An 18,729-nucleotide genomic window follows, 5' to 3' on the forward strand; every position below is an offset into this window, starting at 1 on the left:
AAGCGCATAATAAATATGTGTTTTACAAAAGGATCTGACTACTCTGAAGTTGTCAAAAAAATAGATGACGGGGCATCGGTGGCCGCAACGGTTTACACTTTGACATGGCCCTCTCTCTGTAAGGTAAAGGTCCCAGGTTCAAATCCAGTAGCCATGCATTCGAACCTGACATACAAATGGGCTTTTTTTAAACATCGTCACACCAGAGCGAGCATTCATGTAATCTAGATGAAATATCCTCATCAAAAAAAAACAAAAAAAATGCTTTTCTAAATAAATTCTAAAATCGGTGGTTATATTTGCTTAATTTAATGGCTGTGATTGAATAACTTTAGACAATTTAAATTGTTCCGAAAAAAGTAATTGAGTCAGCAAAGAACTCAAGGTTCCTACTTGACTCCAGTGATGTCTATAGTTTTCAATAAAATTGTCATTTCTATGAAAACACTCCCAAAGCGCTCTGAGCAATAAAAAGGCAAGGAAAATTTCTTAAACAGTGGTAGCGAACTTTCAGTTCTACTACAAAAAGTGTCCTTTCTGTTTTTGAACTGAAGAGATAGGACTGGCCACACATTCATAGAGACTCACCTAACAATCCGCACCGTACTGGATACGGGACTGGTTAAGCGCATAATAAATATTGTTTTACAAAAGAATCTGACTACTCTGAAGTTGTCAAAAAAATAGATGACGGGGCATCGGTGGCCGCAACGGTTTATACTTTGTCATGGCACTCATCACCGAACATGTGGTAAAGGTCCCAGGTGCGAATCCAGTAGCCATGCATTCAAACCCGACATACAATTGTTTTTTTTTAAACATCGTCACACCAGAGCGTTCATATAACCTCAAAGTTGAAATACCTTGTACAAAAAAATGGATGAATTGCAGAAACAATTCAAGGACCTTAACCTCAAAACCAATTCAAGGACCTAACCTCAAACCAATTCAAGGACCTAACCTCAAAACCATGCCAAATTGACATCTTTCAGTCAATTTCATTTCATTTTCAAAAATTTGCTTATTTTTAATATTCCTGAGTACTCTTCTGTCGATACAAATGAACGCATAGACTACGATAAAAAAAATATAATTAAAAAATATTATTAAAACCACACTTTGACGGAAGATGAAAAAGCTAATATCGTTACGTCTTTCAGACTTGGTAAAAGTTATCCAAATAAAAATAGATACTTGAGTCATATTTGACAATGCTACTTCGGCCAATTCATTTTTTTTTTTATCGAAACAAGTTATTTATGTAGAAATCAATATTTTATTTTGAGAAAAGACGCCAGGGGATGAGGATGTGATCTGCAGACTACGAATACGCCACACTTACCTAACACGGCAATTTAACGGACCGCGGTACTTGAAGTCAATGCGGAGAAGAAGTAAGACTCAAGAACCCGCCAAATCCAACGTCCAACTCACTGCCTCGTTTATCACCGAATATCTTTAGGCGATGACCATGTATAAAGTTATAGAAAATTTAAAAAAAATTATATAGAAAAATTTAACAAACAAATTAGCTTTTGATTAATTAAGAAGGAATTTTAAACAAATATAAATGCCTGTGCTTGCCATGACGCAGAAAAAAATGCAAGTTGACACCTCTAATTCCTAACTCATATAAAATAAGTAATATTATTATATTTTAATTATATTTTTTAGTTTTTAGTTAAAACCAAGGCAATTTGAAAATTTAAGAAAAGCAGTATTTTTAAGAGTAAGCCCCACTTGGTATAGAGTGCAGCTCAACGCTTTCGAACCTCCCAGGAATGTTTTCGGTCCGATAACCTTCTCTTTAGAGTTCTTTCGGGTTGTCCCGTATTTTTTAATTTTTTCATTAATTAACTAGAATTTGTTTGTGGACCGTAGTGACATGTCGTATTTAATTAACGAAAATTACGTTCGCTACGAGTGTACGTGCGGATGTTTGATGCCAATATCGCGTCTCTATTTCTGTCGACACTGTCTTAAAATCCGATGTGGCTACTGTGTCTGCCACGAAGTAAGTTCCAGAGTTTTTTTTCTTGTTGAAATCCGAATAAAATGTCAGTGTTTCGAAATTAAATCTTTTAACTTTGAATCTCATTAATTCATAAAGTATTAATAAGTTATATTTCTTTCTTGATAATTTATTTAGTACGTAAAATGAAATCATGACCTTTAACCATTTTGGATCATTTAGGCTTGGTAATAATAATCAGTGCAGGTTCTGGCAAGAAGGCAAGGAAAATATAATAGGCGTGGGGTAAAAATAGTACAGACAGAAGAAACACCGCAGATACTGCCAGGAAGAGGAGAAGTCTGCAGAACATATTTTATGTTTCTGTGAAGCTCTATGTAGGTGCAGGTTCTTGCAACAAGGCAAGGAAGAGATAATAGGCGTGGGGTAAAAATAGTGCAGACAGAAGAAACACTGCAGATACTGCCAGGAAGAGGAGAAGACAGCAGAACATATTTTATGTTTCTGTGAAGCTCTATGTAGGTGCAGGTTCTTGCAACAAGGCAAGAAAAACTGCAAGGAAGAGATAACAGGCGTGAGGTAAAAATAGTACAGACAGAAGAAACACTGCACATACTGTCAGAAGAGGAGAAGACTGCAGAACATATTTCATGTTTCTGAGAAGGTCTATGTAGGTGCAGGTTCTTGCAACTAGAACAAGAAAAACCGCAAGAAATATCCTACACTAAGGAGCCACTGGCAAAGCTGTTGAGGTTTATTAACTACCTGAAGCTGGCCAGTGAGTTACAAAAAACAGGTCGAGGTGCAGTAGGCCTATTGGCCGCCGCTTTTATCCTGAACCCTATTCCTAAGGTATGATTGTTTAATCAGATAATAGGCCTGGGGTAAAAATAGGCGTATAGACAGAAGAAACACTGCAGATACTGCCAGGAAGAGGAGACGACCGCAGAACGTATTTTATGTTTCTGTGAAGGTCTATGTAGGTGCAGGTTCTTGCAACTAGGAAAAGAAATACCTTAGGAAGGATTCTACACTAAGGAGCCACTGGCAAAGCTATGGAGGCTAATTAACAACCTGAAGCTGTTGAGTTATAAAAAACAGGGGAGCACAATAGATCTAGGTCGAGGTGCAGAAGGCCTTGCGGCCATCTCTTTTATCCCTATGCTATAAAAAATAAATGAGCATAATAGATATACTTTGGTTGAGGTGCGGAAGGCCTTCCGAAGGTGAAAAACTGCTAGGTTATCATCACCTAATAAAACTTCGTGATTCCTCTGAGACAATGTAGGTATCCCAGGGGCCAGAGCGGGAAGGGACAAGTTCCCTCGTTCAGTCCATTATGGATCCAGAGATGGGGCTGGACACAAACCCGGCAAAGAGGAATCATAAAGTTTGATAATAATATTAAAAGGACTGTCCATAATTAATTGTCATTTTGTTTAGTTTAATCATAATTATTATTTTTATTTACCTATTATATTACTGTACGTTTTATTTTATTTACTTTTCAAGTGTTTAAGAACTGTATCAATTTTACTTTGATCCTGACCTAAAACTTCGACCAAGGTGCACGGATTGGTAAGTTCAGAGATATAACTGCATTGTAGAAGGCCTTGTGACCGCCTCATTTTTCTCTTTCACTCCCAGACCCTTCGTTTCTTTTCTGATATAAACTGCTCAAAAATGAATAGGAATATTTGTAATTTATTCTTATTCTATTAATTTTAATTAAATCAACCGATAAATTATTGCTAGTTGGATAAAACAAAATAGAAAATACAAACCAAAAGCAAACAAATGTTATCCTCATTTTTAATAATGGATTTAATTAAGAATTGTAAATATGAAGATTGCTCATTTAGTAAAAGAACATCTTTTCTCTATTTTAATCCAGTTGTATTATCTTTAATCAAGGAAAGATATGATCTTGAACTAGAAGTTTACAATATTATTGTGAGAATGAGTCGTCATTGGTGTTCCTCAGAGTGTGGTCTCCCGGCTTAGCTTTAGCGTTTTCTCTCGCAGTTGCAAGAATCTACATCTACACCCTTACAAAAACAGGTCTCCTTTTCTTCCTGACAGTATCTGCACAGCACGTGCCTTCCTAGCCCTTGTACATACTTGCATACAAAGTCAAGCGATTTTTGTATCTAGACAATCTATATAAACACAGGTCATTGATGTCACTGACTTCTTCCAGGGATTCCATACAATACAAATCCCCATGCTTTTTGCCTTTACCTAAAGGGCCCACTCATGGGGGACTCTCACATACGAAATGCTGGACTTTTGGCATTCCAGACGCCTGGCGTAAAGGAAAAGTTGGAATTCCTGTATTCAAAGGAAAGAGGAGTCCTTTTCCTCTCCTAGTTGCAAGAACCTAACCTACACCCTCACAAATGGTGATATTATTATATTCAAATAAAACAAACTGTTGTTGCGTGATTTTATTCGAGGGAGATACATAATTCAACTGAGTTGAATCAAGTTGCATGACAGTCCGATGTAAACTGATGCACCAAAGGGAAATGTTGGCATCACCATGAATGGACAAAATGCGATGGATTCCTGGTGCCTGAGGTGTCTCATACCCAGGAGTCCTATGAGTGGGTGCTTTAATTGCCGCCTGATTGTCAGAGGAAAAGGCTATCTATCTTCCTGGATTGCCCTAGCCTTTTTATTTCTTTGGCGCAGGTTGAATTATTATGATTTCAGACTGAAATATTAGCATATTTGCCTAACTTTAAACTCAGTTCAGTCTTCACCTCATGAAATCCAGCTCCCGTGCCTCTATGCATTTTTGAGCCACCAATGTAGCAGTTTTAGCCTTCAGCGGTATTTCTTTGGCTCACTTTTCCCTTTCTTGTATACGTATTGTACTTGTTGGTAAAGTTTGGAGTAGTGGCATCGATTGGCATGCCTTGTATGGTAGCAATTGCCTGTATCAACTCCCTAAGTTTCTATTGTTCGTTGACATGGCCTGGCATTGCAGATGGATATCCATTTATGAGCTTGTGAGCCTCTCCTCTGGCTTCTTGGATTAGAATATGGAACGATGGATGGTTGTCTATGGGGCACCAACACTATCACAGAATGGATAAGCAAGCACTTATTCATTATTTCTTAACTGCACATGTATGATATTCATGCCATTGTACCCTCAACACGATGCTATTTTTTTAAACATATATCACAGACTTATAACAAATTTTAAAGATTGAAAAAAATTAATACAAAACCACTTACTGAACTACCAGGTAAACAAGACTCATAAATCTGATAAATTTTACACCACAATTATCAATGTCAATCAGCCGAAATTGGGTTGAACAATGTGCAGGCTTCATTTATAATGCCACGCTTCCAACTGTAAGCAAATTTAATTTATTTCTAGCTGTAAGCTGTTCAATAATGTGCTACGGTAGTATCACATCGTCATTATTTAATGATTTTTTTCTGAACTTCTTTATTCATAAAAAGAATAAGTAATTAGGATAATTAATATAGTCCATTATGACCAACAAGCAAATATGGATTAATTTATTCATAAACTTTATTTACCCCTAACTATTATTCCACTTTAGTTGGAAGAATTGGTCAATTTTCTGTTCATATAAATTTTAAAATTATGCTTTCATATCTAACGTTAATCTCCCTGATCTCTTCTGTCCTAAATTATCAGCTCTAAAAGTGATCTCATCCAATATTTTCTGGTTTTATTTGAACATTTGTATTCAAGAAGCTGATTTCGACTCGAATTGCTGGTTTTCAGTTGATGGTTGATCTGATCAAATTTTTGCTGAACCAGGATGGGGTCACTTATTGGGTCCACCTTCACTCAAATTGGTGGTAATACTCAGATGCATTTTGCCATCTTCAGTGATCCCTAACGTCAATTCTGTCAATTTGTTTTTCTTCTTATTTTTATTTTCACTCTACTCTCCAGTTTATGTATTCAAGATTTTTTTTTCCTTTCTTTTTCTCACGCCTTAATTTTTGGATTATTTTTGGTCTGATTTTGTTCTAATTTTGGAACAGCCTCAGGTAGACGGTTTTGAAAACCACACCATTTGTGTACTTTGTTTTTTCATTTGTATTTGATTTCATAATTTTATTCAATAAAGTATATTTATATTCTATTCTATTGATGGTTTTTTTTTTTTTTTTTTTTGTGAAAAGTAAATTTTATTTTTTAAGTTGAGATGTTTAAGTGAGAGAAACATTTTAGGAAAACCAGGTTGAGAACTCTATCATTATCTCATAGCTTATAGCTTTTTGTATGCTATCAAATGATAGAATGACTTTTGATATTTATTAAAAATAAAAGGTAGGTAGGATAGGTCCATGTAGAACATACCATGGACAAGAACTGTAATTTATTGTAAAACTTAATTTAGAGGTATGCAGATTGGCATTATTAATCTACAGAAAGTGCAGCCTTGGGATACAGCGTTTTCTAGGTTGTAATCGGAAACGAAGGAAAATGCTTTCTGTGTCAATGAAAGCTTTCCTTTTTTAAAACAACAACTTTTGAGATGTAGATGTCTAAGAAAACCAGATTATCTCTTGTACTTCCACTCTTTGAAATCCATTTTCTCAGTTGTTTTTTCAAAATTTAAGCCGCTTTAACAAAAAATGTAAACCAATTTTTTTCTTTAATATACTTGATTTGTTAAATGTTTTGTCATTTCCAGTTAAAAAAAAAAATTTCACTTTGTTTAAAAGGTCGATAGTCATTACTGTTCCAATTGCATGGAACACTTATCTTCTGCTGAAGCAAAAGTGAAGAAGAACAGGTGCAATACTTGCTTTGACTGCCCAAACTGTTTTCACACGCTTTCAGTCAGAGCAACAACTAGACACGCCGAAGATGGCTCTACAAAAGCACCGACTAAACATTATTATTTATCTTGTTTTTTCTGTCGGTGGACGACAAGAGATGTCGGGATACCTGAGCAAACTGTTGGTACGTGAGTCAATCAGCAAAGTTTTGCATAATATTTTTTTATTAATTATATTTTTTAGCCTCAGGAAATTGGCCTATTAAAGAGAATCCTCATGCTGAAAAGCTTTCCAGTTTTCTTGAATATTACAAATTGGTAGCAGTCAGAGAAAAAAGCCAAAGGGAGAAAAAAACCTTTGGCCCTCATCGTAGGGGCTATACTTCAATTACTGTAAATTATTTTTTAATTAAAAAAAAACATGTTTGAGATTAATTTGATAAATTTAAGGATAAATTTGGCCTGACTTCAATGATAGCAAGAAAAAGGGCTGGTCTTCCATCTTTACCACTAGGCGGTAAAGATATGAGTCCAAAATCTCTTCCACTGATTAAGCCTTGTGAAGCTGTGGAAGATATCAAACCACTTCCAGAAGAATTTTTCACTTCAGCTCCAGACCTTACAAAAGGTTTTAAAAATTCAAATAAAAAGAGTAAACAGAAAATTTAATGATTAAAATTTCAGTGACCACGATTGCCCAAAGGCACTCAAATCCAATGCTTCAGCCAGAGAAAACAAGCGATTTGCACCCTCAACTTCGGCAATTTTACATTAAATGCTCACAAAGGTGCAGGAGTTGTGAACATAACGTCTCAAAACCTGAATATAATCCAGGATCAGTGAAATTCAAAATTAGAAATGCTGCTTAGTAAGAAAACTGTCATTTTAAAACATTACAGCAATGTGTAGACTTGTTTTCATTTTTAGTTATCACATGCCTGAAGTTAGGATAATGACGTGTGAACCTCTACAATCAGGGCACACTAGTGAAATAATAATTAAAGTTGTCAATCCGACTCAGCATATGACAACATTACAATTCAGTCCGTATCAAAAGCTGAATGAAGATGATAATCAGGTTGTTAAAATGTTAAGAATTAAACATAGAATTTTGTTTAATTTTAATTATTAATTTATAATTTTTAGGATTTGACATTAAGCCAAATTCGAAAACCAATCTGCAATGTGGTATCAAATACCGATATAGATTTGCCATCTTCTTCGATAATTCTACCTAAACTTGATGACGCGGCGGAATATGCAGAAGCCAGCGACACCCAACATTTTCAGGATGATCCAAAGTACGTTCAAATGAGTCACAAAAACGCTAAAAATTGTAACAATGCAAATTTTTGTAGAGTGGTTGTTTGGAGGAGGGGAAACAAAGCGGCGATAAAATTTACAATTACTCCGGATAAATCTCTTGAGAAAGGGACTGAAGTTATATTTTCTTTCTCCCTCGAATATAGCTATATAAACACAATGGCAACGTTGGAATCGAAACAACCACAACGTAGTGAACTCCAGGCCAACGTTTTCGTAAATCCTGGACAAATTGTAGGAAATACGAATGTGAGTATGAAAATTTTTTTAAAATTTATTTTGCATTATTAGATCACTGTTTTTGTTTATTTCAGGATGATTAGGGTGCTTGAATACAACACATTCCTCATGTCTTTACTCAACATTTTGATGGGAAGCTATATTACTAATTAGCTATATGCTTAATGCTTACTTTTATCACTAATTTTTTTAAGCAAAAAATCACCAAACATTATTTATTACACATGTATTATTATTTAAAAAAATTATGTACAATAACTAAAAGGTATTATTATATGGGAAAGAGTTTCTGATATAATGATGTTTTCTTCCTCTTTTAATAATTTATTTTTTACTTTTTTTCTAATTACGAATCTTGAAAAATCAATGTTTATGTACTAAATTTTTTAGAAGCGTAAGCAAAAAATGCTTGTATTGCACAAAAATGTAAATAAATGTCAAATTATTAAAGTGATCGTCTTAATTTAATTATAAAAAAATTATTGGAATAAGTACTACGATAATTTATTTTATTTGTATTTATTTTTATTATTAACAAAAACTAAAATCCAACGGTTTTTTAAACTTATTTTAAAGGGGGCTTCAAAAGTCCTGAATACCTAGCAGTGTTGAACGTGGCCAAACTGGGATTGACACCGTGCTTGCTTCACCATAGCCTTGTGTCTTCGAATTATTTCTACTCCAGTCACGACGACGACAAGCCCTGTAAAGTTTTATAGGGAAATAAAACAATTAAACAGCATAATTATAAAAAAAAATTACCTAATAAGGCTGGTAAAATACATATCAAGAAGTTTTTATCTATTATTTCAAGTTTTCTTGGATTTTCCCTAATTATTCCTGTTTCAGCAGATGCGATAACAGCACAGTTGCAGTGATGACCTTGATAAAACAAAAATAATATATTAAAATCCCTAGTTAAATATACAATGCATTGTAGTGAGCACAAACATGACCATTTAAATATAAGTAATTTAGGAAAAAATTTCTGTACTAATATTATTAATACTTTCAATATCAGAAATAATTCTAGAAAAAGTTCTACAAAGGCATCAATTCAATTTTGGATAAATGTGCATGAATTTGAGGTCAAAACATCTGAACTTATTAAATTCACTAATTTCGTGGTCCGCTTGACCAATTAATTTATTACTATTAATTAAGGTTTTTAGTTGAGATAAGATCTGAACTTATTTTTGTGTAAAATTAAAAACTACCTGTACACTGCATTACTGTTTTTACCCAAATTGATTGTTAGGTCATGGGCAGTCATAACGTTAAAGTTGATAGTGTTGGTCTGTAAGTAGGTGAAACATGTTGAGCCGGTGCATCTACCCAAAAACTTATGGGTTTTTGGTGTAGCTCAAATACCCGGCCTCACGGGATAGGGCGAATCGGACGGCAGCGTACAAGTGTTGAGGACGCTTTGATTATGCTGAAAAGTCCCTCAAATGTGTGAGTAGTGGCGGATGGGAACGGGTAGTGAATCGGTTGCTCCTGCTCGAGTATGCTTTGCACGTAGGCTGAGCTCAATTGGAGGCTTTTACCGAAGGCGGTACTCCTCTAGGGGTGGTTAGCAATTCCACTTTAAACAAAATTGCGGCCGGAGCGGATCCGGTAGTTTCTACGCTAAAGAAGCCCCAATACTCTGGGAGAAAGAGTGGTCTTCTCTATCTAGGGAGTGCGCGGGAGATCGGGCTGATGAATTTCGGCTTAGGTAGCCCTTTGCGCACGGCGTTAATGCAGGCCCGACCATTCGGAATAGGCAAGGGAGCTTGGGGCTGAGCTGCCTCTACGCCAATGCTGCGGAAGCAACACCATTCTGTTGTATGTGAAGGTGCATCAGCTCACATCTTGAGAATCAAAACGTCCAATAAGGCCGAATAGGCTAGGTGTGACATTCAAGGTCCTCATTGTCCATTTTAGGACGACCGAGTATACGGGAAAGACTGTAGCTCAAATACATTTTGGCTTTCTCTTCGTAAGATGACACAAGTATCATAAAAAAACCAGTGCAGGTTCAACAAATTATTTTTAGTATTGGGTGGTAATCAGGAGCTTATTCTTTGGTGTTACCCTTCCTTAGACTTGATTGAAAGTCCTACGTTTCAGATTTTAAAGTACTTTTTTCATTAAAGGTGGGACCCATTGCTTGGAAGGCATGATAGGCCGATAGAGCAAGGTCAGGGGACTTAGTTTTGTGTGGTAGAGGCTTATCTACTGCCTTGATTTGTTAGGATTGTGTAAATCTACTCTTTACACGCTGTTAGAATTCATTATAACAGAAAGATAGTGAAAAATGGCCATTTTTTTTACTTTACTCACCTATGAATTGTATTCTTTAACTTACCTCTAGTGCACTGTTTATGAAGTTTGTTGCTAATGTGGCCACCTGTCTCAGTTTGATTAGCTTTTGAGAGAATCATTTGTAAGAATACGTCAGGAAAAAACTGTTGGAAAGGAATATTGTTTGTGCTGTTTTGGTCTTCGAACTCCTGTGTATTTTTTATTGGAATATCAAACATGCTCGGTACTGGGATTTCCTCTCTGTTTGAGTAACTCTTAAAAGGGGAAAATATTTGGAAAAATATACTACGTGGTTTGCTTCTTGAGGCAGTTATGATTTTATCTTCTGGCTCGAAGAAGTTTTCCATCAGAGTTCTTGGGTTGAAGGGCAAACTGATATCATCAAACTTTGATTCAAATGCATTGGAAATTATATCGGTGAAGGAAGGCAGTTTGAAGATGAAAGCATCTGCGGTCTTGTTTTTGTTCAATGTTTCCGTCTCAGGCCCTGATGGACTCAAAGAGTTTTTCTCCATCGGTATAGCCATCACCAAATAAAGTTGGCAAATGAGACCTAAAATAATAAATTTCAGATGGGTAGTGAAATTTATTTGCTGCTTGATTTTACACTTACTTTAACATTGGAGATGTATAATTAATTAATTATATTGTGCAAAGTAAGGTTGAGATGGAAAATTATAGGAATTTTTCATCTCAACCTTACTTTGCGAAAAATAATTAATTAAAAATATATACTAAAATTAGTTAAGTTGATTAAAAAACAGAAGATTTGTGTAAGTTAAATTCTGGCAATTAGTCATTACAGATAAAATCACTAGGTTTTTGTATTTTATATTATTATTTATTTTTTTAAATGAGGTTGTATTAAACCTGTGTGCTGATGTTTAAAAAAAAGTCCATCTTAAGGACCTTACAGTGATGAGCGCTTAAACAGTTGCGGCCACCGACACCTCTTACAACTAGTCTAAAGGCTGTGAGATTCCAAATAGTAAATTTTAATTTTAAAAAATTGTACCTTTAATTTATTATTTATATTAAATTTATTATTTTTGTAAGTCAATTAAATGCTGTCAGTGAAATTTAAATAGCTTATCTTAGTGCTTTTACATCAAAATGTGTATTTTTATGATAAATGTTATTAAAAAGATAAATCTTTTATTACAGCCCTTACCTGACAACACTGCTAAAACTCTCCAGTGAGTCATTTTCTAATGTCGTTAAGTTGTTTTTCACAGTGAAAAGTGAAATAATATCATCTTCATTTGAATCTAAAAACAATGTTATAATAATTTAGCCCCTATGAAAGTAATAAGAATGCCAGGTTTTTAACCATTGAAATGTTCAGTTGTTTTAACATGTGAGTTTTTAAATTGTTAAGACAATAAATACAGCAGGAATTAAATTGATTGGTTGTTAATATGATTTTGAGCAAAAAATGTCTACAAAACACCAAGAAAAATGAATTATTTGCAGTACTTATAAATCCTTTATTTACAAAATACATACAGCTATATAAGTTTTATTTTATTGTGAATTAAGGGGCTTTTTTGTTTGAAAGCAAATCTTGTCTCGATTCAATAGCTTCTGAATTTCTGAAAGAAAAATTTGGCTGTCAATATTGGTCAAAACAGTGAAATCATTAATTGAATAAGAGCAAAAGAAGTTTTGGATGAACTTGTAATCCATAAACAAAAGAGAGACTATAACAAAAAATTTAAAAAATCCCTCACGCAGGGGCTAGCAGAAGCCCTTAATAAGATGACCTGAAAAATTATCAATTTGGTTTGGTTAAGATTAAATAAATTTAAAAAAGTAAATTTTAGAGTTCTTGGGAATGTAGAACACCAGCCATAATACTGAGACCACAAAGGTACACAATTGTGAAGCAGAGAGGGCAATGGTGCTGCTAACTACCTACGACCATTGAATATGCATCAGCAGAAACCCAAATAATGGCCAGAGTAAATTATCGGTTTGGTTTGGTTAATATTAAATTAAAAATCAAACAAGCACTGTAATTCTTGGGAAGGCAGAACACCAAATATCTCTCATCTTTAAAGAGGAGAGGGCATTGGTGCTCCTACGACCATCAAATATGGACCAGCAGAATCTCTAAATAAGATGGCCAGAATTATCAATTTTGATTGGTTAGGATTAAACTAGAAACAAGTAAATTCTGGAGTTCTTTTAAAGGCAGAACACAGGTCTTAACACTGAGATCTAGAAAGTACTTAACCTTAAAGATGGAGGGGCAATAGTGTTCCTATGGCCATTGAGTGTAGACCATCAGAAGCCCTAAATATGTTGGGCAGAATAAATTATCAGTTTGGTTTGGTTAAGATTAAACTTAAAAAACAAATCAACCGAACGGGGACAAGACTAACAACTCAAAATTAAAATTGAACATTTTAAACAATGAAAAAAATATTAATTTCATCTGCTTTGGGCAAATTTTTGACTTATTGTATTACAGTAGTACCATCTATGATCTTATGTTTTAATTTTGAAAGTTAATATAAAAAATATTGCTAAAAAACTTGCTATTTATGAGAAATAACTGAAACAATACACAGTTAACCTAAAAATGAAAAGTTTGACAAGAAATGAACAAAAAAAAAGTAGGCCTACTATTCAGAAGTGTATTAAAGTTGATGTAATACATTTTGAGGACATATTTTATTTATCCATTTAAAAATAATATTGGTTGTTTTAGTGATTATTAAAGGAAAAACCCTAAATTTTTCCTTGCATGTGGTGTCTCTGGTGTTGGTGTCTGTTGAATTTATCTTATGCATTTTTAATTTTGAAATTTAACATAAAAATTATTGCAAAAACTTGTTATTTATGATAAATAACTGAAACAATACATAGTTAGCCTAAGAAATAAAAAATTATAAGTAATGAATACAAAATAAATAAAAAAATCTAGACATAATATTTAGAACTATATTAATGTTGATAAAGTACTTTTTGAGGAATATTTTAATTATCCATTCATAAAGAAAATCAGTTGTATTAGTGATTATTAAAGGAAAAACCCTAAATTTGCAAGAAGTTTTTATTAGTGAGAAAATTTGCTTTGCATATGGGAAGTCTCTAGTGTTGGCAACTGCTGAATTTATTTTATGTTTTTAATTTTGAAAATTAATATAAAAATTATTGGTTACAAAAACTTGTTATTTATAAATTATGAGAAATAACTGAAACAATACATAGTTGGCCTAAGAATTAAAAATTTTTGTAAGAAATTAATATAAAAAAAATGTAGACAATATTCACAAGTATATTAACATTAAAATAGTGAGGACATATTTTAGTTATTCATTTATAAAGAATATTGGTTGTTTTTGTGATTGTTAATGGAAAAACTAAATTTGCAAGAAATTTTTATTCGTAGGAAAAATTTTTCTTTGCATGTGGTGTCTCTGGAGTTGGTGTCTGTTGAATTTATCTTGTTTTTAATTTTGAAATTTAATATAAAAAATATTGCTAAAAAAATTGTTATTTATGATAAATAACTGAAACAATACATAGAAATAAAAAATTATAAGTAATGAATACAAAAAATAACAAAAATTTAGACATAATATTTAGAACTATATTAATGTTGATAAAGTACTTTTTGAGGAATATTTTAATTATCCATTCATAAAGAAAATTGGTTGTTTTAGTGATTATTAAAGGAAAAGATTTTATTTGTGGGAAAATTTGCTTTGCTTGTGGCGTCTCTAGTGTTGGCGTCTGTCGAACCTGACAGGCTACCTTCCAAGTACTAGCTTCATCTTCACGTTCAGTTCTACCTCGTTAAGTTCCAGAGGCGTACTTTAAGAGAGGTACGTCCTGGTTCGTCTTTAAAAAGCCGCACGTTTCCCGTGCGGTTCAACGTTTAATTTTAGCAATACAGTTGAAATTTTTATAAAAGATAAGATGGAATGTTGAAATACCGTTGTTAACCGAGGCAGAGGCGTTTATAGCATTATTTGATCAGACCCCAAGTACCTATTGGTACCCAAAGGCGAAGGTATGTCTCGTGCGGCGAGTAATCTCAGCACCGGCGAGAAATTGCTCTCCATCATCGATGACATATCATTAATATCGAAGTATGTTTGTTTATTTATTTACTTTTTTCATAGCTGAAATATATTGTTTTTTCCTTTACAGGGAGATAATTGAAAACGCAATAGCAATGAAGCACCAGAAGCTATGTGGTGCGGAACAGCTACATTTGACAGAGCTGTTGATCGTTAAGGACAACGAGCTGAAAGATACCTTGAAACTAGCTTCCGAGCAGGCCAAAATAAATCAGAAAATGGATCTGCTGCGAGCAGAGGTCGATAAATTGGATCAGGACATTCAACAGCTACAGAGGCAGTTAAAAGAAGCAGAACAAATTTTGGTAATAAACACATTTTTTAAATATTGAAAAACGTAAACAAACTGAAATCCTGTTGAACCGGCACTGGGTTATTTATTGGATCTGTCAAAGTCATTTTAGCTTGAGCCTTCAGACAGTTCCTCACTGATGATGGCACAGAACTGAAACTCGAGTAACTTCAAAAACTGCAAAGTATAGACAAACCCATTAAGGAACCCAGTGCTGGTTCAACATGTGTTCCACCTACTCACAGACCAACATCCACCATCAACTTTAACCAACATACACTTTTATAAATGTTTGTATATCTAAAGTGAGGCATAAACAAATATGCAAAGTTAGAGCGCTTGTATACATCTGTTTTTATTTTTATTGTTGTTTATTTTATTTTTTCATTGGACAACGGACCATGTTTTGTAATGGTGTGTACATGCACCGGATATCGGTCTGGTGACTATTTACTGCCGGGTGCTCCTCCGGCCCCTCTCAGTGCAACAGACACCTATCTGGCATAAGAGAGGGCAGTCAACCACAGCCACTTCTGGTGGTCCTATCACCCATTTTCTGCAAATTGCTTGCATCCCTGTTTCTTTAAAATATCATATTTATATTATGTGTTTTAAATTATCATGTACCATTATCAATAATCTTCGACCCATGGCCAAAGTTAAAAGCACCATCGTCCTCTGCACTCCATGGTAGAGTACCTTCCAACACTTGTTGTTCGGCCTTTCCAAAAATTCCAGAATTGACTGTTTTTTTAGTTTAATCTATAAACTGCTATAATGATTATTTTATTCAGGTTGATCAATGTAAGCCAATTTTTAAAGGCAATAGCCGTTGCCTAAAACTGAATCTTGCGATAAAAAATTTGCTACAGGCCTTTTCTTGGCCTTCTCACCAGACCACTCGAATAAGGAACCAAGAATTTGAGGACAACAAATTTATTGAAGGTGTGCCACATCACAAAAGGAACCTGTGGCCTGATTGAAAACTTTAATTTTCAAATGAATGAATAAAATTAACCACAAACATAAAGTATAAGTATTGAAAAAATAAATAAAAATTAGCTGAAGCTTGTCCAGATGATAAAAAGACTGCCTGTCAAGTGCTTGTTTTGTGCCTACAGTTAAATAGATTTTTCATAATCAACATGATTTTTGTTTTTCTCCAAAATTTGTTATCTTTTGGACAAATCTGACTAATATTTCAGACACCCAATTGGTAATGTTTGACATGAGGATCCTGAAGGGATAGTAAATTAATTAATTAGCTCTGAGAGGAGGAGGGCCTAAGTTTTTCAGCCTTAGTTGACAAAATTTTAAGCTGTTAAGGAATAAGTTTGCCAATTCAGTTGATAATTTTTTCCAGGCTACAGCCATTTACCAAGCAAAACAAAAGCTTCAATCAATCAACAGGGCCAACAAGAGGCCAGTGTCATCAGAAGATCTTATAAAATTTGCCCATAGAATAAGTGGGTCAAATTCTGTGTGTGCTCCTCTAACATGGCAGCCGGGTGATCCTAGGCGACCCTACCCAACTGGTAAAAAAATCCCGTTTAAAGTTTTTTTTTTCATAAATTTATTTTGTAATTTTTTTTTTCAGATATAGAAATGAGGGTTGGATTTCTTGGCAGGCTAAGCGACATGCCTCTCAACGGCCATATGCTGCAACAGCAACAGGCTAATGCTTTAGGAGGAGACATGCATCGTCCAGGTATTAAAAACTCCAGAAAACATGATTTCCCATTTTTCATGTTTGAAATTTTCCAGAACCTCCTGCTTCGCAGCAAAACCAATTTGCATGGCATTCTTCTGGTGAAATTCACATGTCTGTTGGTCAAGGCAGTGTCCCCATGGATACGCGAAATCATGCGAAGGACAATGAAGACGTTGAAGTTATGTCAAGTGACTCAAGCAGTAGCTCTTCGAGCGATTCTCAGTGAAGTTTTAACTTTGGGCATCGAATATGCATTGTGTAAATATGACTGTCAATAAATAAGTTTTTATTAATATTTTACTCTGTGTTCCTCATTAATTAAGCTCTTCATTGTTACAACATATTTAATAGCAAACTTTAGATATGGCCAGGGGACGGGGGAAAAAATGAAATGCCAAAACAGACAAAATCAGCAAGGATATGCAGATCAAGATAGTTGATAGAAAATTACATAGGAGTCCGCCAGCATCTTTACGACCTGCCTCCTGCACACCGCGACCAGTATTAATCCATTGTGCATTTCTTATCTAGAGCTCCTCATTAGGCTTAAGGCTTTTTACCAGACCCACAAAGCTTTTTCAAGGAGTCATGTGTGTCCTTCAGGCCCTGGCTTTTCCTCTCCCAGGATTTGGAATCAGCCTACATAGGCTTTGCACCAACAGGGACGTTCCGCTGTTTCTTCTTCTAGACAATATCTGCACAAACTTGTTTCTGCTCCTCCAAGTCTATGCATATGCCTCCGGAGCCGGCAGTGTCCAGTTAGTAGTCCAACTATTATTCTAGTCCTAGTGCATCCTAGGTTAAGTAGTTCTGCTATTAGTTTCTGTGATGGTCCTTTGATAAACTTTTTTACGTGCCTCTGTCCTGGGCTGCTTAGGGGGAAGAATTATTGATCTATTATCTAATAGATCCACCATTTTGGCAGTTTGGTAAACCACATAAGGGTTCAGGGTCCTCATTTTCCTTGGCCAATTTGTCGGTTTCGTTGTTGCCTCTTTGTCCTGGTACCCAGACAAGGGTAATTTTTCCCCCCAATGTCTGATGGCTGTGATGCAGTCCCAAACGACTGGACCACTGATGCAGCAATTGCCTTCAGTGCTGCCTGGCTGTCCGATTAGATGGTTATTCCTCTATTGACAATACCCAGCCTTTTAATCTCCCTGGTACAGTGTTCAATAGCCTCAGTTTCCGCTTGAAAGGTGGTGGCATATTGTCCTAGTCCTTTGTAATAAACCCAATGTGGTTGGCATTAACTGGGATTCCTTTCGCCCAGTTTGCTCCAAAGGTATTTTAATTAGAAATTTTTTCTTCAAACTGAATTAAGGGAGAATCAACAGGCATCCCCAGAGTTCTGTCTAGCTGAAGCTCCTCATGAAGCTTTAGTCGCTACTTGATATGTGAGCTATTGAATCCTGTCCCTGCATTAGCCTATGAATTGTGGCTCTGGCCTCTCCCTGGAAGATGTGTAGTGGTGGTAGCTGTGGGGGGGGGGTTCATTAACATAGTGACTATCAAATTTAAAGGATCATCACTGCGCACAACACAGGAGGGTAGAGTCACTAATGTTTTTGATCATTTCTGGTCTGCTGATTCTTGTTGTATGTGCTGTATTGCGCATTTTAAGACTGCTTGAAATTTAACATAGTGTACTAGTTTTCACTAGTTTTCGTGGTCCGCTTGACCAATTAATATCTTTCAATTAATTAAGGTTTTTAGTGAAAAATGGCAAAAAGGAGGAAAATTTAAAAAAAAAAGTGGGGTTGAGATGGGAAGTTGGTGTCCGGGTGGATTGAAGTCACGATAGCTCAGGTGGTAGATCAGTGGCGTATCTAGACGAAGGTCGTGGATTCAAATCCCGCTCGTGACAATGACTTTTTTATCTCAACTAAAAACCTTAATTAATTGAAAAATAGTACTAGATATACACTAGGTGGTATGTACACTCTGACGGATTATTTGTTTATGCCTATATCTAAAATTTGCTATTATCAGACTGGGTCATCATGGAAGAG

The 18,729-nt window shown here is 35.0% G+C and overlaps 3 protein-coding genes across 4 annotated transcripts; 2 read left to right on the forward strand and 1 right to left on the reverse strand.

Annotated features, from left to right (window-relative positions):
• Positions 1-1,765: 1,765 nt before the first annotated feature.
• On the forward strand, positions 1,766-8,772 carry LOC106664008 (dynactin subunit 4). Its single transcript, XM_014389351.2, has 9 exons — positions 1,766-2,014; positions 6,698-6,938; positions 6,998-7,146; positions 7,204-7,381; positions 7,438-7,621; positions 7,681-7,831; positions 7,900-8,054; positions 8,112-8,325; positions 8,391-8,772. The coding sequence occupies exons 1-9, from the start codon at positions 1,886-1,888 to the stop codon at positions 8,397-8,399; spliced, it is 1,410 nt and encodes a 469-aa protein (XP_014244837.1). The 5' UTR covers positions 1,766-1,885; the 3' UTR covers positions 8,400-8,772.
• A 47-nt stretch (positions 8,773-8,819) lies between these two features.
• On the reverse strand, positions 8,820-12,011 carry LOC106664009. Its single transcript, XM_014389352.1, has 4 exons — positions 11,795-12,011; positions 10,667-11,176; positions 9,079-9,198; positions 8,820-9,019 (listed from the first exon to the last, which is right to left on the reverse strand). Exons 1-4 carry the CDS (start codon positions 11,826-11,828, stop codon positions 8,916-8,918), a joined length of 768 nt encoding a protein of 255 aa, XP_014244838.1. The 5' UTR covers positions 11,829-12,011; the 3' UTR covers positions 8,820-8,915.
• A 2,369-nt stretch (positions 12,012-14,380) lies between these two features.
• On the forward strand, positions 14,381-17,017 carry LOC106664037 (mediator of RNA polymerase II transcription subunit 4). 2 transcript variants are annotated; one of them, XM_014389403.2, is made up of 5 exons: positions 14,381-14,723; positions 14,785-15,019; positions 16,370-16,541; positions 16,604-16,714; positions 16,771-17,017. In XM_014389403.2, the coding sequence occupies exons 1-5, from the start codon at positions 14,647-14,649 to the stop codon at positions 16,941-16,943; spliced, it is 768 nt and encodes a 255-aa protein (XP_014244889.1). In that variant the 5' UTR covers positions 14,381-14,646; the 3' UTR covers positions 16,944-17,017. The 2 variants fall into 2 exon arrangements, with proteins under 2 accessions (XP_014244889.1, XP_014244888.1); XM_014389402.2 differs by having other exon boundaries at positions 14,382-14,723; positions 16,604-16,721; positions 16,766-17,017.
• Positions 17,018-18,729: the final 1,712 nt, after the last annotated feature.

Source organism: Cimex lectularius, unplaced genomic scaffold (genome assembly GCF_000648675.2).
Source record: "Cimex lectularius strain Harlan isolate CLEC.00 unplaced genomic scaffold, Clec_2.1 scaffold86, whole genome shotgun sequence".
NCBI lineage: Eukaryota > Metazoa > Arthropoda > Insecta > Hemiptera > Cimicidae > Cimex > Cimex lectularius.